Source organism: Bos indicus x Bos taurus, chromosome 7 (assembly GCF_003369695.1).
Source record: "Bos indicus x Bos taurus breed Angus x Brahman F1 hybrid chromosome 7, Bos_hybrid_MaternalHap_v2.0, whole genome shotgun sequence".
NCBI classification, from domain to species: domain Eukaryota; kingdom Metazoa; phylum Chordata; class Mammalia; order Artiodactyla; family Bovidae; genus Bos; species Bos indicus x Bos taurus.
The window spans coordinates 48,794,114-48,817,625 of NC_040082.1; the positions used below are offsets into that span (position 1 = coordinate 48,794,114).

Here is a 23,512-nt window from a genome sequence, read left to right on the forward strand (position 1 = left end):
CTCTGTGCGACCCCATAGATGGCAGCCTACCAGGCTCCCCATCCCTGGGATTCTCCAGGCAAGAACACTGGAGTGGGTTGCCATTTCCTTCTCCAATGCATGAAAGTGAGAAGTGAAAGTGAAGTCGCTCGTTCATGTCCAACTCTTCATGACCCCATGGACTGCAGCCTACTAGACTCCTCCGCCCATGGGATTTTCCAGGCAAGAGTACTTAGGGGGAGGTAAAAGTGGATATCTCAGTAACAAAAGTTAGACAATTTAAAGGAAACAAGTAAGTACAGGTGGTGCATGAACTCATTCATTCAACTGATATTTATTGCTCACCAGCTAAGGGTCAGGCACTGTTCATAGCTATGAAGAGAAATAGACAAATCCCTGCTTGCATTCTAGCAGGGGAGCCAAATAATAAACGTATGAGTAACTGTACAACTAAGTCACATGGTAAATTCTATAGAGAAGAATAAAGCAGGAGAAGGAGATACACAGATGGCATGGGGTGGGGAGTGGTGTGCAAAGGTACATAAGGTAATCGAAGTGGACGTCACTGGGAGTCACGTCTGAGCGAAGAAGCGAAGAAGGTAAGGGAGTGAGGCTTGTGCATGTCAGGGGAGACCAGGCAGAGGGAACTGCTAGGGCTAAGGTCCGGAGGCAGGCTCACACCCTGCAGGTTTGAGGATGGTGCATGAAATGTGGAGGTGGGACATGAATAAGGAAAACATTTTCTCAAGTGGCCTTTCTACCTCTGCCCTGCAGGGTCTCGGGGACCCCCCTGCATTGCAACTATTTGCGTGCACACACGCACACACACACCCTGCAACACTCACGTTCTCAATACCTCCTTAATGCTGGCGAGAGCCTAGCCGGCAACAGCATATCCTCCTCCACACACACGTGCACCCACAGAGGTGGCAGAGCCTACACACCAATGTGTGCACACAGAACAACCATACACATGACGTGGAGACACACAGGCACTCAGGTGACAGATCGACACAGACACAACAGGTACACACCCTGTGGGCGGACACATGTGTCTCCCTCTTGCCAGCCTGCCCTGTCTCCAGGTAACGAGGTCACCAGACCACCTTTGTCTGGAGGGTACATGACCTGATGTGTGGTTTCAAATTCCCTCCTCCGCATCTCTGCATCTCAGTCATGGTTTCCCATTTCCAGGTCAACATTAAAATCGGCCACATGATGCTCAAATGTCCTAAGGGATCGTGTTGCTGTGGAAAATGTCCCCCTTTATATCCCTTCAGCAATTAAATGGAAAAGCCATGTAAAATGCCTAGCACAGCATTGTAAACGGTACCAGCAGCTCTGGCATCATTGCTCATCAAAGTCATCTGCATCCCTGGCTTCATCCCTTTAAGGTGCTCAGGGGCAGCTGATGAGTAGGAGGAAGGGCCAGACCAGGAACTTCAGGCCTCGGTTTTAGTCTCTATCTGGTCTCCAACTCACTGTGAAGCCTCAGGCAAGTCCCTTCACCTCTCTGGCCCAGATCAGAAACCTACAGGTGCTGCAGAATTTCTTGGGGTGGGGGGTGTGTGTGTCCAAAATGCTGATTCCTGGGCTGTGCCCCAGAGCCAGGACCACAGAATATTCATGCTAACAGTCTCCCTGAGGGGTTCTGAAGTACTGCCAGGTTGGGGACTCAATGGGCTTTAGAGCAATGATTTTATCTTATTTTTTAATTAAAGAAAAAATTTGGCTGTGGCATGAGGGATCTTAATTTCCCAACCAGGGATTGAACCCGAACCCCCTTCAGTGGCAGTGTGAAGTCTTAATCAGTGGACTACTAGGGAAGTCCCTAGAGCTCCTGATTTTATAAACATGTTTTTAAGTAAATTAACAAATAGGAAAATTCTTGGAACAGAGTCTGGCAAATAGACCCCATGTCAACAGAAAATACATTTAAGAAAATATATTTATATAAATAATTCTATGCAGTAATTATCATTGAATATGTGCACACTTTTATAGCTTTCCTAGCAGCTTCACATCGGCAGAGAAAGAAGTAGAGCAGAGATTGTGATGCTATTTTACAGACCAGAAAACTGAGGCAGAGAAAGTTTGGAATCTCACAGAACACAGGTCTTTGGCTCCCAGCCAGGGTCCTTGGCTTAGCTCCTCTGAGATGTGCCGCCTTGGGGCCTTGTCACCTCATCCCATAAGGCGTTGCCTTCTAGCCCACAGTGGGTATTGTGTACACAGCAAACACAATCCTTTCACTCCAGGTGCTTCTCCTGTCGCTCAGGATTCACTGACAATGGGACAACCTCAGCCAGAAATGCCCTTCTCACCAGGTAATGCAGGGGTTTCCCAAAGCCCTGATGCTCAATGCTACCATTTGATCTGGAATGGTCTTTCTGCTCCAGCCAACCTGAGTTCAGATCCCAGCTGAGCAACCACTACCTGGTATATGCTAAGCCTCAGTTTCCTCCTTGGTGTAGGGGTCTCATAATTCCTATCCTGCCGGGTGATTGGGAAGGTAAGATCTTCCATGTGAAGTTTGCAGCATCTGGCCTGGCACACAGGCTCTTGCGATGACAAAGCACCATTAACTCGCAGGCTAAGTGTGAGCTCCTGGAAGGCAGGAACCCACGCCTACCACGTGCCGTATGCTCGGTTAATATGCGCCGAATGGGTGAGAAATGAGATGATATCGCGAACTTCTTTCTGATTCCCAGCTCGCCATTGTCTTTCATGACCCATTGCCCAGCGTGGGAGCTGGAGGCATGGAGCAGGGATGGTCAGGGCCAGAGGGGGAGGGGCCCTGGGTCCCGGGTCCTGGTAGGGCAGTGATGAAGGCCGCCGGGGAGGGCCGTGTTCTGGGAGACCTGAATGCAATCCTGTTGACTCAGAGGCATAAATAATGCACCAGCACGATCTCTCCTCACCATCCTGTCACGCTAAGAATAGCACCGGCTACCCTTTCAGGGATTTCTCAGGGAACAGAGTAGGACACCAAGATGGGGACAAGCGGGGAAAGGCATTGCTGGACTCTGGACTGTCAAGCGTCCTTTCTTCAAGCCCACTTTTCCAAACCCATAAGTCTGAAGACCCTGGAGGTCAGAGCTGGCCTGGGCAGTCAGGCACCACCCACCCTCTCCCACCATAATTGCTCCTCTTCCTCCCCACTTCTGATGCCGTCTCAATAAAGCCCGTGCCCCAGGCCCAGCCCCCACGATCCCCCCCTCATTCATGTGATGAATAAGTACAGAGTGGGTGGTTCCCTTCTTATGTATTTCATCTGTAAGACTTTGGAGAGGGAGGAAGATCCTATAGCTTTTAATTAAAACATTTTTTAAGTTTAAAAACGACTGACTTAGAACAGTGATTCTCATACTTTAATGTGCATAGTAATTACTCAGGGATGTGGTTAAGTTGCAGATTCTGATTCAGGAGGTCTGGAGTGGGGCCTCAGAGTCTGCATTTCTAAGAAGCTTCTGGGTGATGCTGATATTGCATCCATGATGGCCATACACTGCGTGCAGGAAAACTCAAGTATTTCTCTATAAAATAGATGGAGAAACCAAGGTCCAGAAATGAATACAATTATGCCCAAAAGCATACAGCAGAGCTCAGCTCACAACGCAGGCCTCCTAACTCCTCCTAGGGCTGGGTCTTAGCAAGGCTTTGGGGTTGAATGAACGTGCCTGGAGTGGAACAGGGGACAGGCCACAGTTTCAGGCAGTGGGCTTCGGTCCAGCGGCAGGCCTTCCTTCAGCCAAAAGCTGAACCTCCTGGTCCACAGGCTCCCACCTGAACAGAGACATTCAGCTGGAGTGACAGTAGCCTCTAGCCCAAGATCTGGCCCTCCTCAGCTTGCATTCAAGGCCACAGGGACTGGAACCCTCCTGGGAGGCAGGATGAAAATACGGACTATTAGAATGCAAACAAGATCCAGGCAGAGGAAGGTCAGGTGTGAGCACTCTGCATTGTCATCCTGTGAAGTGGTTGGGGGAGCGTGCAGGGGTCTGCTGCACAGTCAGGATGGGAATGGGAGGGAAAACAGAAAAGAAAGGAGGCAAGACCAGCCTCTAAGACCAGCACTAGGAACAGCTCCTCCCTTCTAGGCTCAGCCTCAAGCCCCTTTGCTGGCTCCAGGCCCCGCAAGACGAGCCTTACTGCCCCTCCAGGCTGCACTGCAGCTCCCCTCAAGGTGTCTGCCCTCCCTACACTCCAGCCATGCTGGCCTTCCTTCAAGGACTCAGACAGGCATCAAGCACTTTGCACCTCAGGGCCTTTGCACTGGCTGCTACTCCTCCCTAGAACCCTCTCTCCCCATGTCCCTCAGTTGTCCCTTTCTGGTTATACCTCTCCTTGAGGTCTGTTGACAGGTCTCAGGGAGGACGCACCTTTCCTAGGAGGTCACATTCCTCCCACAGCACCTTCTACCTCTCCTCCAAATTCTCATGAGATTTGTAATTCCATCAATATTTGTTTTAATGTCAGTCTGTCCTGCCCCATGGTCAGGAGCCCCTTCAGGGCAGGGACCTCGACTGTCATTTCTCTGCTGTATCCCTGCCCCCATGCCTAGGCCATTTTTGTTGGTATTTAGTCACTAAGTCATGTTCCACTCATTGTGACCCCACGGACTGCAGCACGCCAGGCTTCCCTGACCTTCCCTGACCTACTGCCCAGAGTTTGCTCAAACTCATGTCCATGGAGTTGGTGATGCCATCCAACCACTCATCCTCTGTCACCCCCTTCTCCTCCTGCCCTCAATCCTTCCCAGCATCAGGGTCTTTTCCAGTGAGTTGGCTCATTGCATCAGGTGGCCAAAGTATTGGAGCTTCAGCATCAGTCCTACCAGTAAATATTCAGGGTTGATTTCCTTTAGGATTAACTGGTTTGATCTCCTTGCTGTCCAAGGGACTTTCAAGAGTCTTCTTCAGCACCATAGTTTGAAAGCATCAGTTCTTCAGTGCTCAGCCTTCTTTATGTACAACTCTCACATCTGTATGTGACTACTGGAAAAACCATAGCTTTGACTATACGGACTTTGGTTGGCAAAGTGATGTCTCTGCTTTTTAATATGCTGTCTAGGTTTGTCATAGCTTTTCTTCCAAGGAGCAAATGTCTCTTAATTTCATGGCTGCAGTCACCGTCTACAGTGATTTTGGAGCCCAAGAAGATAAAATCTGTTGCTGTTTCCTCTTTCCCTCCATCTATTTGCCATGAAGTGATAGGACCGGATACCATGATCTTAGCTTTTGAATGTTGAGTTTTAAACCAGCTTTTTCACTCTCCTCTTTCACCTTCATGAAGAGTCTCTTTAATTCCTCTTTGCTTTCTGCTATTAGAGTGGTATCATCTGCATATCTGAAGTAATTAATATTTCTTCCAGCAATCTTGATTCCAGCTTGTGCTTCATCCAGTCCAACATTTTGCATGATGTACTCTGCATATAAGTTAAATGAGCAGGGTGACAACATACAGTCTTGACGTACTCCTTTCCCAATTTTAAGCCAGTCCATTGTTCCACGTCTGGTTCTGTTGTTCTTGACCCGCACACAGGTTTCTCAGGAGGTAGGTAAGGTGGTCTGGCATTCCCATCTCTTTCAGAATTTTCCACAGTTTGTTGTGATCCACACAGTCAAAGGCTTTAGCATAGTCAATGAAACAGAAGTAGGTATATTTTTTGGAATTATATTGCTTTTTCTATGATCCAATGGATGCTGGCAATTTGGTCTCTAGTTCTTTGGCCTCTTCTAAATCCAGCTTGTACATCTGGAAGTTCTTGGTTCACATACTGCTGAAGCCTAGCTTGAGGGATTTTGAGCATTACCTTGCTAGCAGGTGAAATGAGTGCAATTCTACAGTAGTTTGAATATTCTTTGGCATTGCCTTTCTTTGGGATTGGAATGAAAATCGACCTTTTCCAGTCTTATGGCCATGACTTATGGCCTAGGCCATAGTTGGGCTGAATAAACATTTGCTGACTGAATGAGGGAACAAATGAATAAAAACAGTGCTCACATCTACCTCCGTGGTTCTCAGTGACTGTTCTTACCCTGGAGAAGCTGTAAGGGACTAGGACTTGGAAGATGATGTGGTTCTAACCCTCTGCCCTGCTATACTCCAGCTGAGTGGGCTTCACAGGGCACATCACCTCTCTGAATGGGGAGCGCTGGTGGTCAGGTCTAAATGAGCAGGGGAATCTGAGAAAGGCTCTGGAAGCAGGAAAGAGCTTTAGCTGGTAACACTGCTCCTCCGTGTTTGAGGCCAGAGTGGCAAAGGGCTGCATTCAAGGCCACACAGCCAGTGTGTGGGGATGCCAGACCTCCACCCCCCCTACCCACTGCACAGCTTAAAGCCAACAGGCCCACCCAGGCCCAGTGAGGGCACCATCTGCCTGGAGGTGGGGCAGGGGTGGAGGAGGAGAGGCGAGGTGGCTGGGAGCATCCAGCCTCAGGCCCAGAGCCAGTGCTGGGGTAGGCGGGGCCTCCTGCAGGAGCCCTGAGTGGGGCCTGGCAGCTGGGCATTGGGAGCCAACTGGCGAGAACTGGGCGGTGGCAGGCCTGTTCCTCATGCGCGTGACAGTCTATTTTTTAATCAGCACCCTCCCCATCCCCCAGCTTCATGTGCCGTCCTCAAAGGTGCCATGTCAGGAATCACGTCCTGGCTGAGACCAGGGGCCACCTTGGCCATCGGTGGGAGGGTCCCCAAGTTCCACATCCTCATGAAGCCCACGAGTCCTGAGCAGCCTGGAAAGTATGAGAGGAGACTCAGGGATCCTGTGTGACAGGCTCAGGCCTGGGGCCTTGGGCCTGTCCCTGGACTCTCTGACCTCAGTTTCGCCCATCCATCCAGTGATGGGAGTCATGCCAGACTCCGTGGGGGGGTGTATTACAGCTCCAGCTTTGGGATCCACTCAGGCGTCACGACCGACACTAAGGATGCCCGCTCGTCAGGCCCTGGCAGAGCCTCCCGTGCCCACAGCACTCCCAGTGCACTCGATCCTCCCCAACCTGCTCCCAGAGGAGGGGAGAGGGGAAGACAAGAGGCTGAGCTGGCTCAAGGGTGCACCTCAGAACCCCAGACCCAGGGAGGCTCCTCCTTCCAGCACCTAGGGGGCAGGGATGATGAGGGTCAGAGGGGAATGACTTATGTTCTCAAGCACGTGGCTTGGCCCCTCTGAGCCTCTGGCACTCCATAAGGCAGGAGAGAGCATGCTGTACTGGAGTTAAGCACAAAGGCTTTGGGGCCAAAGGCCTGATTTTGAACCTGGCCGGTCAACAGCTGTGTGACCTTGGGAAGCTCACTTAACCTCTCTGTGCCTCTGTTTCACATCTGTAAACTGTTGATAGTAATAGTACTTATAACAGTACTTACTTCATAGAGTTGCTGACATGTAAAGAACTTAAAACACTCTGGCGCACAGTAACCCTAAAAGATAACTATTTCCCAAGAACTTTGGCTTTTTATCTGTCAAACACTTAGTCTCCAAGAGATTTTATTCCAGAGGATTATGTGCAGCCTCACGTAATTCAGTCTCACGTCAGCCCCCTCTCCTATCTCTGGGGCGCATCCAGCCTGCCCCCACCTCCCCCACCCTGGTGGCTGCCCCTCCTGCCAGCCCAGTGGTTTTCGTGTCTGTCGAGCTCTTTCCCACTCACAATCCCCTTCCATCCTTCCTAGTCCCTTCCATAGTAGCTCAGAACCAAAGCCTGCGGCCCCAAGGGAACAAATGATTTGTCCAAGACCACCAGCCTGTTAGCTGAGGCAGAGTGTTCAAGTATCTATTCCTGAAGTTCGATCCAGGTCCTAGCCACTATACTGTGCCCATCCTCCCACTATAAAAACCTGTCTCTGGCTAAACGTCAAAAAGTAACATACACTGAGATACGAGTCTTGAGCGAGTGTCTGTCTTCTCCAGGACTTGCTATTTTAACAGAGATCAAAACATGATAATACTATTTAAAAGGTAATAGTTATTTTTATCTTCACATTAAATTTTTAGAACAACAGTACAGGATAGGGTCTGCTATTGTTTCTGTTTTATAGACAAGGAAACACAAGCCGAAAGAGGTTATGTAACACGCTCAAGATCTCCCATAAAGCCAGAGAGAGTCCAGGGGTCCAACCCCAGGGTCTGTGTATCAGGCATGCAGGAAGTGGCTAGCACAGGAGTAGACAGAATTTTGCTTCACCTGCAGCAGCCCTGGGAGGCCGGGCAGGGTAGGGTCGGGTCAACACAGCCCTACGCTATACTGCCTCAATGAGTGGAAAAGATGAAGCTAGGATGGTGGAATTTCAGGCAGCGGCCAGTTGGTGAAGATTTCATTCCGGAGAGAGGGATTTTGTGCACCTCTGGAGTTACAGGGCCTGGAGGCTGTCCCCATGCTGACTCCTCCTCTGGCCGCACTGGGTAGCAATTGAGCCACAGTGTCCAATGACAGTTCACAAAAGACTCTGAGCTCACACTCACACTCACAGGCCTTACTCAGCAGAGCCCAGCCACCCCATGACCCTCACGGGCCTGGGTTCCTTTGGGTCCACAGCCCGAAGCGCTGAGAGACGAAGGCATTTTCATAACCCACAGCCCATGCCCACCCCACTCCACACCCCCAGCTCTTAGTTTAGAGTATTTACCATCCTCTGAAACATCTTTCCTCCCAACCAAATTCTTACCATTCTTCTAGATCCAAGTTCTGGACAAGCCAAATCCACAAAGCCTGCCATGACCACACCCTCAAATACCATTCAGGTTTCCGATCAGGTGTCACCTCCAATGAGAGGCCTTCCCTACACACCAACACGAAGAAGCCCCTCTTAAGTGCTCGCCAAATTTGCAACATGGCTTTTTGTTGTTTTTCATATGACTTTTATCTATCTGAAACTGTCCTGCTGATTTCTTTGCTTTCCTTTTTCTTCTCTCTCTCTCTCCAGTTAAAATGCAATTTGAAGGCAGGAACTTGTCTATCATCACTATTGTAACCCCAGTGCCTAAGGACCCGTGCACCCCCTAATTAGACAGGGACCCTGAGGTCCATACAGGGATTCACCCAAGGTCACGTGGCAGGCAAGTGGCAGAGGTCAGCCTAGCACCTGCACCTCTGCACTGGACCCCCCGCAGCATGTAGCCCGCCCCCATCCCCACCCCAGCTGACCCTCTGCTGACCTGCCTTTTCCTTGCCTTCACACTACAGTGGGGCCAGAGCCTGCCAGGCCTGGGCCGCTGTGCCTCTCCACTGCCCCAGGGGCCTTCAGTGCCCCAGTCTGGGCAGTGTGGCCTGCTTCCCCCTCAGTCCCTCCCTTTCTGGCACCAGCAGCTCCGATGAGCTCATGTCTGGGAGCCTGGGAGCTGCCCTGAAGGAGAAGGTGCCTCCCAGGCCAGGCCCCTAGGCCGGGAGGTGTGTTCTCCCTGGCCCATGGCTGTCCTGGCAGGTGGAGAAAGTGGGCTGACCCCTGCCCAGCCCAGCGCCCAAGGCTGTGGGATGGGCTCAGGGAAACGCATGTCACCCAGGGAGATGGGACATGACTAGGGCTGGAGAGGAGACGTGAAGGAGGCTCCTCTTGTACTTCTCCTATCTCTCCAGAGGCTCCTCGGCTACACTGGCCCTCCTGCTTGTCGAGGAGCTGCTCTGTCCCAAGGAAAGGGGGCTCTGCTGTCTTCTCCTCACAGAACCCCCCGAGCCAATCTCTTCTGCTCCCTGGTCTCAGTCTCCCCAGCTCTAAAATGGAGAGATTAGATAAAATGCTGACTGAAGAGGCTGGGGATTAGTTGGGAACCAGGCCAGGCTAGAAATGCCACAGGGTTTTTTGTCTTTATTTATTTAGGTTTTTTTTTTTTTTTTTCACCTTAGGGGAAAAGTAACAGATAACAAGCGAAGGAAGGAGTTAAAGACCTTATTTTAACCATGTAAATCCTGATTTCAACCACAGTTTCATTTAGGTACTAGACTGGAGAGAAGGGAGGTGGTCCCAAGGACCAGCCTGCAAAGTGGCGATTGGGAGCCAAGGTTGGCATAGCAGCAAACAATTCACTTTTGGGAAGTTCTCTGAATATCAGACTAGGGTGATTTGTGTCCATTGCCCTCATTGTACAGATAAGGAAGAGAGGAAGAACCAATGCAAGATCCCACTGGGAGACAGAGGCAGGGGTTCCCGCCCCACGCACAGTGTTTTCATCTCCCTCAAGGTGCCATCCCACTGTCTGACATTAACACAACAGGTCTGGGAGGAGGAAGAGGCCATCAGTCTGTCTCTGGTGCTGTCCCCCAAGACAGGATGGGGCCCAGGCCTGGGGTTGGGGACAGGCAGGCTGGCACCTGCAAGGCTTCCAGTCTCTTACCTAGCCTACCCTAGTCCCTCTGAACAGCATCCTATCTCATCCTAATCCTTGCACCATGACAAGGGTGGGGTAACCTCTGACTGCCCCTAAAGCCTCTACCAGTGGCTGCTGTCTTCAATGCAGGTAGCCCCTCAGGGGCCACCCGTCCACCCTCTCACTGGGAGTCAGAGAGGGCAGGGGGCTTGCCCCAAGATCACAGAGCAAAATGGTGTATTCCCGTGCCACCTGCCACTTGGGGTAGGGTGGGGACCGGTTCGCATGATGCTTCCCCACTGTCTCTTGTCCTTTGTGAACAACCCAGACCCACGGAACACAGAAAGTCCTGTCCCCATCCAGAATTAGCTTTAACCTGGAGTGGAGGTGGGGAGGGAGGGAGAAGTTCTCTTCCGAGTTCTCCAAAAGGTCCTGTCAGGGCTCTGGACGGAGCCCGCTGAGGCGGCGGTGCAGTGGTTAGTTAGATAGGAGCCCCACCCTTCAGCTGTCCGGCCTCAGCAATCACCTTGGCACACAGGGCGAATTGTGAGAATGTGATGTAGAGCCTGGAGGGCAGTTCCACCTCGCCCCCGTAGGCACTCAGGAGAGGCCTCGATTTCCCCAGGTGGGGCTTGAGCAGGTCCCCCCCCACCCCCCCGCGTGGTTTGCGGTTTGCGGGGCCCAGATCCTGCGTACCTAGCGGGCACAGCGCGGTGGGCACCCCGCCCGCGGGAAGAGGCGGGGGCGCGGGCCCAGTACACGCCGTTCCCTCTGCCCCACAGGCGCCCATGTTGGTCAACCCAGCAAGGAGCCCAACCCAACCCGCCGCTTTCAGCTTTCACGAGACCAGCCGTTCCCCTCTTCCCCAGAACTGGTACGGGTGCTCACACCTCCGGCTGTCGCCCACCTGCGAGCCCGGGGCTATCCCAGCCATGATCTGCTGGCGGCTTGGGGCTCGAGGGCTGGATCTCCCACGCAGCCTCGGGGAGTAGCTGCCCGGCGTCGGGGGTGTTCCCCCGACCCCCTCCTCCGCCGCTGAGCTGCTTCGAGGCTTCGAGATTTCCCCAGACCCCCTCCTCTGCCGCCCCACTGTACAGGTGGGGAAACTGAGGCCCAGCGTGTAGCAACCACTTGGCCAAGGTCACCCTGCCTGTGGGGACTGGAGCCCAGATTGCACCTCCACCTGGGCGGCGCCCGGACCGACACAGGTGGGAAGGGGAGAGGCTTGCTGGGCGCCGGCACCCCTGCCCGGCCAGAGCCCCTCACTCACCTCCAGCCTCCGCGCCTGGTCCCAGATTTCACCAGCGCCGCCACCTCCGCGCACCTGGCCGCGTCCATCAGCGCGCCCCACCCTGAGCGAGACCCCCCACCGCCGCCCCCACCCCACACCGGTGGCCCCTCGGAGCCTCCGCCACGGCCCCCTCCACCACCGCCTAGCGGGCTGCGTGGGGACCCGGAGCCGGGAGGGCTGGGCGGGCTGGCGAGCCGAGCTCCAGCCGCCCGCTCCCCGGGGCCCTAGCGCCGCCCCTCCCGCCCCGCCCAGCCCTCGGAGGTGCGATTCCCTCCCCCTGGGGCTCGGCCTGCAGTCTCCCCGCGGGTCTCCTCCTCTCTTTCCTCTCCCTGGCCTCACTCTCTACTGCTTGAGTGTGTCTCTGTTTCCTCAATTTCTCTCTCTCTTGGTCGGTCCCTAAATTCTGCTGCTATTTCGCTCAGTTTCTTCTTGTCTCGCATCTATTCACCCCCACCCACTTTCCTCTGTCCTTCCCATTAACTCCATTTTAAATCTGTCTTTGTGATCCTGTCCCCCATAACTGACAGCACCTCCAATATCACCAGCCCGCCAAGTGGGACTTAGGCAAAGGGGGATTGAGGAAGGTTGTCACCTCCCAGGCTGTCTGGGGCCATCCGCTGACTTAACTGGTGAGCCAGCAACAACAGAGGCAGTGATGCTCAGAGGCCCATGGCGGGGTCATCGTGCATCAGGATCAAGTAGGGATGCTGTGGAAAGTTGAGATCTCACTATCAGGTGCCTCCTCCCAGTGGTGGAAGGGCTGGCGGTGGACTTGGAATAATAAGCACCCTCATTCCCCCAGCAATTCTGAAACAAAACCACACTTGGAAAACGCTGTCCTGGGTTTTCACCAAAGTTTCCCTGGGTTCCAAGTACCCCACCCCCTTACCCAGGATGATTCCACTTGCATGTTTTTTCTATCAGGGTTCTGTGTTTAGATTTCTGCTAGAGGAAGTTGGAAATGTGGTGACGTAAGCCCACCCACCTGAGGTTCTGTGAAATGCAGAGCCGCAAGTGGCCTGGTTTGAGATGTCCCCTGTCCTCAGCGGATGGACTTAGAGTGCATGGGGTCAGTTGACAGACAGGACAAGCCCTCCCCAGCTTCTCCTGACCCTCTGCTTGGCTTCTTGGCCACAGAGAGTTCCTCTGACCCAGTGGCTGCTCTTGTGCCAGGGCTGCCCCAGGTGGCATGGTGGGGGGAGCAGGCACTGACGGGGTTGGGGGATATGGCATCAGGCAGGATATTGCCAGCTCTGTGAGTGCATGCGCTACAGCCCAGCCTGTGAGAAACCAGGAAACAAACTGTGTGGGAGACAGAGAGAGAGAGGGAGGGAGGCTAGGATTACTGCGTGGGTGGGTATGAAAGTGAAAAAGATGGAGAAAAGGAAGGACAGAAAGTGGTTCGGTCTGTATGTGGGCGTGTGACAGTGGGTGTGCAGAGTGGATATGCCTGTAGAAAAAACGTGTGTGCCTGCAAGAGAGATTGCACAGTGTAGGTGTGTGAGCAAAAGAAAATGGAGAGAAGAACATGCTTTTAACCTGTATCTAAGGGAAGGAATGTGTGTGGTTGTATGTTTGCTGATGGGACTGCTATGTATACAAATTTGATGAATGTGTCCACATGTGAAAGTTAGACCTGCATGAGTGAGGCAGGGGTCTGTGGGAGGGTATGTTCCAATGCCTACCCTATGCACGGGTGTGTTGGTATCTGAGAGCAAGTACGTGTATGCACATGTGTGCAGATGTGAATATATACCCATGAGTATTTGCATAAGAACGTGGTGTGTAGACATCACTTGCTTGTACCTATGTTTGCAGGGGGTGTGAGTGTGTATGTGTGGGTACATGTGTGAGTATACGTGAACCTGTGATCCCTGCCTGTATACCATCACCCCTATTATGGTCACCTTGGTGAAGGGAGGGAAGGGGAGTAGGTGGGGCCTTGCCTCTGGCCTCTCTTCCACGGGCCTGAGGAGCAAGGGCCTTGTCCCTAGCCCAGTGACCACTGTTAGCTCTCATCATGGACACTGACTCCTCTACCTCAACAGGATAGACGTGGCCAGGGGCAGGGCTACCCTGACAACCCAGATCCATAGCCCCATCTCCACCCCAGAGGCTCAGAGCTGTGTCCAGTAGAGTTGGGAAGGTCTCCAAATCCTCCCGATACCCCAGGCCCCCAAAAACAATGCCTGGAGAGGATGGAAGGTGGGTCTCCCAAAGCCCTGGGCAGAGGAGGGGTTGGACTGGCAGTGGATCCCTGGTCTCCCTGGGAGGAGAGGGTATGGCTTGGCAGAATCCCCCACCATCCCCCAGAGCCCAACCTTCCCCAGCCCCGTGGGTGAAAAACAGCCTGCTGCCTTGTCTCCATGGAGACAGTGCAGCACAGAGGGTGGTTGAAAGCATGGGCCAGACCTCCCGGGGTTCAAATGTCAGCTCCTCCACCCACCAGCCTAAGACTTTGACTTGTCACTTAAACTTGCTATGCCTTAGTTTCCTCATCTGTGAAACAGTTAAGAAAAGCGTGCACTTCTTAGGGTTGTTTAGAAGATAAGACGAAATAGCCCACACAAAGCATTTAGCCCAGGGCCTGGCAGCTGAACTGGAAGGTAGAAACCCTGGGTTCCAGCTCTAGCTTTGCCACCAGCTTACTGAGTGACCTTGGACAAGCTACTAGCCATCTCTAGACTTTAGAATCTCCACAAGATTATCTATAGAATAATTTCAATAAGCCCTGCCAGTTATGATCAGCTGAGACTTTGTGGAGAGGACAGCAGGGGGCTCTCTGGTGAGCTATAGACTAACCAGCGCTGATCAGGAGCCCTAGGTAACTTTCCTTCCCACGTTTCTTCTCTCAAGTTGGCAGTAGTTGATGGCAAGAAAGTTGAGCTGCAGTCTGCTGCCCACTTCATCTCTTTGCATCCCCTGACCCTCCAGCCTGCTAAGGACCCCATCCTACCCTGCTCAGTTGGTACCCAGGCCTTAGAGAAATGGCACTGGGTCCCACCTATCCCAAGTGCTGGATGCCCAATGCAGAAGATGCCTTGGCCCATGCTTAAAACTTTCAGGGAGCACTCAAGAGAGGCAGGTATAATTGTGGAAGGATGGATGCAATTGTCTGAAGATGCTTATAATCCTTTGGCAATAATGGGAGGAAGCTTTTAAAGGAAGCCCTAATCCACTAATAACCTGGCAGCCCCACAGGCCTCTTCCCTCTGGATCTCCAGGCAGAGAGAAGGGACTGTGGCCACTCCCTTTCCCAAAGGAGCAGAAAGGCTAGTGTAGGCTCCAACCCAAGACCACCCAGGTTTCTGCTCTCTTGCAAGACCCAGCTTCCTTTCTGCCTCTACTTCTGAGAAGTCTTCCCTGCCCACTGCATCCTCCTGAGGTCACTCCTGCCTCTTCTGTCCTAGGAAATGTTCAGGACAGAACTAGATAACCATCTGGCTGGATGTTAAAGAGAAGAATGAACCAGATTGTGAGCAAGAAGAATAAGATCATAGTCTCAGCTCCAGTGCTGACTAGGACCTTGGGCTTAAGTCTCTGAGCCTCAGTTACCTCACCTGTACAATGGGGATAATAAAACCTACCATGAAAGGCCAGAGTAAGATCAACAAGAATGAGATACCATGAAATGGACCAGCTCCATGTGAGAAGCCATCAGGACCCATTAATGGTTGTCTCTCCATACACGGTCTCTTCCCCTCCAAGATGTCAGCAGACAACTCTCTCCCCAACACTCTCCCATATAGATTCAGAATGCAGTGGTAGCCAAGAGCAAAGCCCACATGCAAAACACTGTGACTGAATTATGGCCTTAGAGCTTGTTTGCTGGGAGTTTTGGACAAGTCACTTATAATCTCTGGGCCTCAGTCTTCTCATCTGTATAATGGAGATAGTAGCAGTATGTCCCTTAGGGAATTGTTATGTGATTAAATGAAGTGATACATGTGAAGCTCTTAGCACAGTGGAATTGGCACATAGGGCTCAACAAATAATAGCTATTGTGTTGTTGAACTGATGGTGATTGTTTTAGTTGCTATCAACATCCCTTACATGCTTATCTAAATTACCCTGCAACCTCATGATAGTTCTGTGAGGTAGATGGGGCTCATGTTCTTATTTTCATGGATGAAGAAACTGGGAAAGGATTTGAGGGGGTCCAGAACTGCCACCCTTGTCTCCTGACCCTAGCCATGGTCTATGAGAGGGGAGGGAGCAGATCCTGGGGCTCCCAGCTCTAGGGGACCTGGAGGCCTGTCTCCAAGTTCAAGGCTGCTGGATCCTCCTGGGACCCTCCGCCCTTCCTGCGCTAGATGCATCGAAGTCCCCTCCTTGGTTTTAAGTCCCCTCCTCCCTGCTCCCTGTTGGAAGGGAATAGGAAATGGTGGCCATGGGGGTTGGTCAGACCCTGGAGAGAATTATTTCAGAAAAGAGAGTGGGCAGGAGGCTGGTGAGATGCCAGATTGGGTGTCAGCAACGCCTGCACAGAAATGAAGTGCTCCTTCAGTTTCCTGACGCACAAGCCCTCCCAGGCCTGGGTCCCCCACATGCCCTGCGCCCCAGCATCTGTTAGCAGCATCTCATGCCTGAGTGAGCATGGCCCGGCTCACGTCCTCCCATCTGGACCCACTTCAGCGTTTCCATGGGCCTGGCAGTGGAGGTGATTCAGTGTGGATTTCCCTGTCCCGCCCTGCTCAGCTGTCTCCTGCCGCCATAGGAAATTGATCATCCTTCCTTCCTTCCTTCATGCCACGTTCACCAAGCTCTCCCCTACACACTGTCATTGGGTCCTCACTGCAGTCCAAGTGACGTGCCTCTGTCACCTCTAACAGATGGAAAACTGAAGCCCGGATGAGGAATATGGGCTCAACTCAACCACCCACAGGCTGACCAGGAGCTGTCTCTTCCACACTTTGGGCCTCAGTTTCCCACCTGTAAGATCAGGAGGTCTGTTTAGACCAGAGGCTCAGTCTCTACCTCAAAAGCCCCATGAGGGCAGGGACCACACCTGTGTGACCCAGTACTGCGTCCCCAGCACCCTCAACTAGCTGGCACTCAGTGTGTTCAGCGAGATGGTCCCATCCCATCAGTTGTTCCCACTCCAAGGTCATTTGTTACCACGAACGATTAACAGGCAGACAAGAGTGAACGATGGGCTTTTTTTAACTAAGCATGATAACGTGGCTTTCTCTCACAGCCTTCTCACGTGCTGTCTTTGGCAGAGCCAAGAGTGTGCTTAGATGTGGTCCAGCTGGAATGACACGGATGGCACAGCCTCCCCTGTGTCTCCACGGCTATTAGTCTGTGCAGGCCCACAGGACTCGGATGGTCTCTTGTGTACCATGGGAAAATATGGCCAGAGGTGTGTGTACATGTTGAGCACCTATGGGGTCCTCCATGACTCTGGCAGTTCAGGGGAAAAGGGCCATGAGCTTACCTGGTTTCTGGGCAACCCTGGGCCCCGGGCTGGGGCTGAGGCTGGCTGTCATCACCTGCCGGAACTTCACGGGGTCCCCGGCCTGACTGGCTCTGTTGTCAAGCTGGGAAACCCCTCGTGCCTCCCTGGAGCAGCTGGGTGGCTGGGTGCCCAGGGCTCTGGGAAGCTGTGGCGGCCCTTGGGTGGCTCTGCAGGTCTTGTCCCCACTCCTGCTGGCCACTTGGTCTTCCTCCAAGTCTGTGAGCCCTGCCTCTCCCTGCAGGCCCTCCTCACCGCCGCTCTCCTCGGCCTCCAAGGCCAGACACCTGTAGCTGCCATCAGGGACCCCAAAGGCGCAAGGGGTAGACCCACCTTCGCTGGGTGCCGGGGGCAGGGGTGGGAGGTGGGGGCCCAGCATGGTTCAGCCTCTCCTCACGGACACAAAGAAGCTGGCGCCCGCACTGGGGCTGGGCAGAGGCGCCTGAGTGATTGTTGGTCTCTGCTCTTCTTGGGGCCTTCTCTGGCTCTTGGCTGCCCTTCCTTCCTCAGCCAATTCACAGAGCTGGAAGGGGGTCCAATTGCAAGCCTTCCTGGCTGGGACGGGGGCTGGTGATGGACCCCCAAGGCTTCCTTCTTAACCTGTCTCTTGTCTGTGAGGCCTCCCCTTCAAGACGATCTATCTGCAAAGGGAGAAAAGAAACAGTGCATGAGATGGTTCACTGGGTGTTACAGGCGGAATTTCTGAGTCCACTTTAGGGGGACCCTGAGAACTGACTGGGATTTCGGTCTCACGTGTCTGCAGGAAAGTCCCAAGCTTTAGTCATTCAACATCCCCAATTTCTGCTATACCCTTATGCCACCTGACACTTTATTTGCTTATTATCTTCCCATAAATCAACTTTAAATAACTTGTACTATTTTAGGCTTATCTTAAGCAATAATTGCAGAAAACCACAAGTATGTTGTGCTAAGTTATTTCCCCCCTTAATACCCATTAAATAAATATCTAGTTATTTAAAAATATTTATTTGGGCACCTCCTAGAAAAATTTCTCTCATGTGGCCCAAAGGTACATGTGCCACAGGAATCACAGGAATGCTGGTGCAGAGGGTACAGACTAGGGGCACAACCCCCTGAGGAGGCTCTGCACCAAGGGATGTGGTGCCCTGATTTGCCCAGGCTTTGAGCTAGAATCCCACCTGTGTGGTGGGCAACAAGCCACATGACCTTGTGAACCTCAGCATCCCCATCTGTAAAACAGGAACTGTAATATTTCCATCTCAGTGTTGCAATGAGGATTAAGTGAGAAAATGTGTTGCAGAGGGTTTTAAGACTGTTTCAGAGTCATAACTTAATACATATCAACTATTCTTTTCATTCCACACACACAAAAATTTGAGCTCCTATTTACATTTCAGACACCACAAAAAGTCCTGACAACCCAATGGGGATAAAGAAGATATGGTACTCTGACTCATGGAGCTGTGGATGGGGGAGCTGTGAATGACAACAGGGCCAATAATAATAACAGTATGATCATTTATAAATGTTAAAAATGAGAATAATCCAGGAGAGAGGGGATGGAGGCTTCCTATAGGGATGCAAGGAGGAGATATGGGAGAGAAACTTGGGCGGAAGAATTGGCTGGGCTGGGAGGCAGATGGAGAGTGGGTGTGGAGGAAGAGGGAGGAGGCTAGGATGCAGCCCAGTTCGTCACTCTGGTGACAGCGTGATTTCGTTAATAGAGATCAGGGATAAATGGGAAGGAGCAGGTGTTCAGGGGAGCAGGGAGATGAATTCAGTTTGGGATTTCCGGGGGAGATGCACACGGTCAGCTCCACATAGAGGCCTGAAGAGCAGGCGATAGTTCCAGTTTGGAGACAAGAATTTGAAAATCACTTGTGGAGGCCCCGGGTAGGGATGGACCGGATGGCCCAGGACAGGCAGGTAGAGCTTACAACAGGGTCGATGACCAGTTGCATTGGGAGGAAACCTTGAAGTTTATAGATATTGGTTACCAGATCTCGTATTCCACCACTGCTTAGCTGTGTGAACTTGGGAGAACCTGAACTCTCTATAACTCTCTTATCCTACTGCAAAACAGGGAGGGGAAAATCCTTGCACGCCCATGGATGGTGAGAATCCTGAGAATCGTGAAAGACTGTGGACATCGGCAACCTTAGAGCCTGGGCTGACCTCTGCTGCTGCAGTGCCTGGAGGCCAAGCCTTTGTCCACAGGCAGGGCCAGGCATCCCCCACCTCAGCAGGCTAGGTCAAGGCCTTGGCTTCTGGCTGGAGCTGTGCTGGCAGAGTGTGGTAGACCAGAGGAAAGATAAGTATGTTCCCAGGTGCTGCAGCATATCAGTGCCAACCAGGGAGAGGCCAACAGGCACCTCAGTCAGAAAGATAAGAGACACCTGTTACAGCAGCCTCAGTGGCAGGGAAATCAGTACAGAGAAGCCAACCTTCTGCTCGGAGGAGAATGGGCACTCAGGATATTAAACACCTATCCCACACTGGGTTATTCTCTTAGGTTATCGAAAGAGATCCTCAGAACAACCCTGGGAGGGAGGTACTGTTTTTATTATCCCATTTCAGAGGTGAGGAAATTGAGGATCAGAGAGGCCAAGTGACTTCCAGCCTAGGTCACACACCTAGCAACTGGTAAGGCTGATCTCTGAACCTGGATCTGGCACCTTGGCCCTGATGGACCCAGAGAATAGAGGCTCCAGAGTCTCATTCGTCTCCAAATTCCTTCTCACTCACCAGCTGCTGCCAGATTTATGCCACTACAGTTTCAAAGAATCTGGAATCTCATGCAGGGCCAGGAGAATTCTGAGACCTTGGGCAGGTGCTTTCTGCCCTCTGGAGTCATTTTGCAAAGGCACCATGGTGGGCTTAAGCCAGATGATGCTGGAGAGTCCATCCAACGCCGGCATCATGGGATGCCATGATTCTAAGTCTTCGGCTCTCCCCACCAGCACTGCCACCGCCCCACCAGAGAGCCAGATGGCAGGAGGCGGGAGTGGGTGTAGGGGGGCAGGGCTCCCTCTGACGCCCCACGGGGCCTCGCCTCACTCTACGCCTGCTTCTGTTTTGCTCTATTTGACGGTGGCCACGGTTTCCAGGAAAGAAAAGAGAGGCGGAAAAGTTAACTTTCCGCCACCCACACAAATATTTTTGGCCGGCGTTGTCTTCACACTGCCAAGCTGGGGGGGAGGAGTTGGCAGGAGCACTCCAATTCAAGTCTCCCTCCCAAGGAGGGAAGACTCCCAACCCAGCTGGGGGGTCTGGGCAGGCCCCGTGTGGGCCCAAGCCCTGGAATACCCACCCTACTCGGGAGCCTGGGGCCAGGGCAGGGTGTTGGGACCCAGAACAATAATGGCAGCCACCACTTACTGAGCATCTGCTGGTGCTCGGCCAGGGCTTTGACCTGACACTCCCTTGAGTCAGCTGCGTGAGTGCTGTCTACAGAGGGGGAAACTGAGGCACGTAGAGGTACCTTCAGCATCCAGAGTCACAGGGCAGTGAGTGGCAGAGCTGCTGGGCCCCTGTCCTCTTACTCACATATTCAGACTAGTTTGCAACACCCCACAGGGCCCCTGAGGCTGTGCTCAGACATAGCACACTGTTGGTATGGGCTCCACCACGGGCAGGAGACAGCCCACTCCAGTCTCAGCAGACAAGAGAGGAGGTCCTCTAATATCAGCTTCGCTAAAAGCCACAGCCCTGCTCTGGACGCAGGCCGAGGTTCTAGGCCATCCAGCCTTAGCACAGAGCTGACAGTCCAGCATACCCACAGTGCTTACCTCGGAGAGGGGGCTCTGAGCCCAGAACAGGAAAGGGACCACCCAGGTTGTAGAGAAAGTCTAGATGCAGGCCTGGTGCTAGAGCCCAGGTGTCAAGTCACCTGCTTCTGGCCCCTCACATAACCCCTGCTGCCTCCCTAGTGGTCCCGTCCTCCTTCCCCTGACCTCCCATGAGGGCAAGCAGGGCCCCCAGGACCGGAAGCCGAGCTGAGCATCAGATCTCTACAGCCTCTGTCCAAGGCTGTAGAGGGTCTGCTGCTGGGATCTCCCTGGGCTCCTCCTGTGGCTGGCTTCTGCCATGAATGGGCTCAAGGAACATGCCCTCGGAGCCTCATAGTCCCTTCTGCTGTTCCTTGTGTCATGGGGGAAGGGCACTGGCCTTGGAATCAGATCTGGGTTTGAATTCTGTCTCCTCCATTCGTTGGCTGCCCGACTCTTTGTGAGCTTTGGTTTCCCCTTCTGTAAAACAGATGAAAACACAGCCAGATTCCCAGGGTTGTTGAGGGAAATACAGGCTCCTTCTTCACTCGGCAGTGGATGAGGGACCAGGGCTGTGTGCTGCTCACCTGTGGGGCTCTAGGGATGCTTGGCTCACAGGCTGGGTAAATGGAAAGCCCAGTCTGGCCTCCCCTGACTCTCCATCATCTGCAGGGCCCCCAGCCTGCTTTTGCAGCTGCAGAGGAAGTAAACGGAGTGAGGGGATCCAGAGGGTCAGGGCTTAAGTGGATGCATTGCAGGCTCAGGCCTGGGGTTCTACTTTTGACTTTTCCTCTGACTTACTAAGTCAATGCTGGGGAAATCACAGGATCTGGTTGTGTAAGGAAGAGACTAGAGTAGGCAGAAAGGGGAGAAGAGGTCTAGGAAGATTAAACTCTTATTCCTCTGAAAGACCATCCCTGGCCTCCCCATCTGCAAACTCTCCCTGTTTCCATCTATCCTCTGTAGGATCTGGTCCATTCTTCTAAAGTACATCTCTGAGTGTGCTGCTCACCCACTCAGGAACCTTCTGTGGCTCCCCATTGATCATGGGATAAAGAAAAGTTGCAAACAAAGGGAAATGCAGATTCAAAGGCAGGTCTCATGATTCTTGGCTGAGGGGAAGGAAGGAGGGCTTCCTGGGGATGAAGGATGATGTTTCAATTGAATTTGACGGACTTTGGCAGGAAGTGCTTGGCATTCTGATGAGTCGAGAGTACTCCGTCCATCAAGACCCAGTGAAGGCCAGAAAGCAGGACCATTTGAGGATGAACCTGGAGAACCACAAGGGCCTGAATAGGTAGAGGCTAAGGCATGTGTGGCAGGGCCAAGGGAGGTGACAGAACATGGTCAAACTGTGACAGACTTCAGCTGCCTGGATTCTTTCCTGCTGTCTTGAGAGGTGATGGAGAGGGTAGCCCTGTCGGGCTGGGGGAGCCAGTGCAAGGCCCTGTTCTGGGGGTGGAACTGGAGGCAGCAAGGCCAGAGCAGAAGCTGGAGGCTGGAACTAGAGCTGGCGTGCAGGCATCCCTGTGAGAGCAGCATTTTGGAAGAACTTCCTCCGCACCTGGCACAGGGCCAGGCACATAATAACAATGACAAGGATGATAGCTGCAGTTTATGAAGTGTTTACTACGTCAGGTGCTATTCCAGACACTTAGTGTGCGTTAACTCATGTTACCCTCATCACAGCCCTGTAAGGAAGATGCTATTATTATCCCCATTTTGCAGATAAGGAAATTGAACTTACGTGACTGGCCAAGCTCACGCAGCTAGTGAGTGACTGAGTCAGGGGTCATATCCTGATAGTCTAGCTCCAAATATCACTCATATCCATAGAATGTGCTGCCTTAATGGTTAAAGTAATTACTAAACAAATGGATGAATGAGAAGGAAGGATGGAAGGATGGGAGGGGGAGAAGGGAAAGACTATCTCTAATGCCTGGTACATAGCCTGGTACACAGGAATCACTCAATAAATATTTATCAAGTGTAATAATGAGTGTGACTGAGGTACTAACTGTACAGCCTAGGGATGAAAATGGAGTCACCTTGGGGAAAGGGGTAATCCAGTACTGATCCAGATGGCTCAGGGTGCACCTACCTGCCACACCCATCTGGCAGCACCTCACATCGGGGCTGAGGTGGGGGTTACTGTCTGGACTGTCCAGAGCTGAGTTCTCTCGGCCACTAGGAGGAGAGCTGTTGTGGTCCGCAGGTGTCTGAGCTGAGAGTATGTTCCTGCCTTAGTGCTTCTGTCTCCAGGAGAGGGTGGGAGCCAAGGTTGGAGTGGGGTCTCTTACCCATTGACTCCAAAGGGAGAATCTCAAACCCCTCCAACCTCCAGAACTGGTGAGGTTGAGGAAGCCCACCAATTGAAGTTATCTTGCTCTGTGTTCTGGAAGGATAACTTCCTTTCAATAAGCCTCAGTTTTCCCAACAGAAAAAGGCAGAGTGGTTGGTGGGGATGGTAGTATGCAAGGTTGTAGGTGTCCCCAAATCCTCACTGGATGTGCCCTCTCCAGGCATTTTCCAGTGGGCAGAGTCAGTCCCCAAAGATGTGCAAATGTGACCCAATGTTACTGACCTGTCCCTCCAGACCTGTGGGACAGACTGACCAATCAGGGCCTCCTGTCTTCCTGTCTGACCTGCAGCTCTCACCACTCTGGCTGCCCAGCCTGCTCCGACTGCTCTTCCTTCCTCCCCATTTCCCTCCTCCCCAGGTTCCCATCCTACTCCTGGGA

The 23,512-nt window shown here is 52.7% G+C and overlaps 1 protein-coding gene across 4 annotated transcripts in view; it reads right to left on the reverse strand.

Annotated features, from left to right (window-relative positions):
- The window catches only part of SYNPO (synaptopodin), a 57,747-nt gene that overhangs the window by 21,030 nt on the left and 13,205 nt on the right, over nucleotides 1-23,512 (reverse strand). For 2 of the 4 annotated variants that reach the window (XM_027545938.1, XM_027545937.1), the window contains exon 2: nucleotides 17,005-17,663. In XM_027545938.1, coding sequence (XP_027401739.1) covers nucleotides 17,005-17,401 — 397 coding nt within the window. In that variant the 5' untranslated portion in view covers nucleotides 17,402-17,663. Of the gene's footprint in view, nucleotides 1-8,640; nucleotides 8,658-11,546; nucleotides 12,039-17,004; nucleotides 17,664-23,512 lie in introns of those variants that run through there. The other 2 variants (XM_027545939.1, XM_027545941.1) reach the window with 2 other exon arrangements.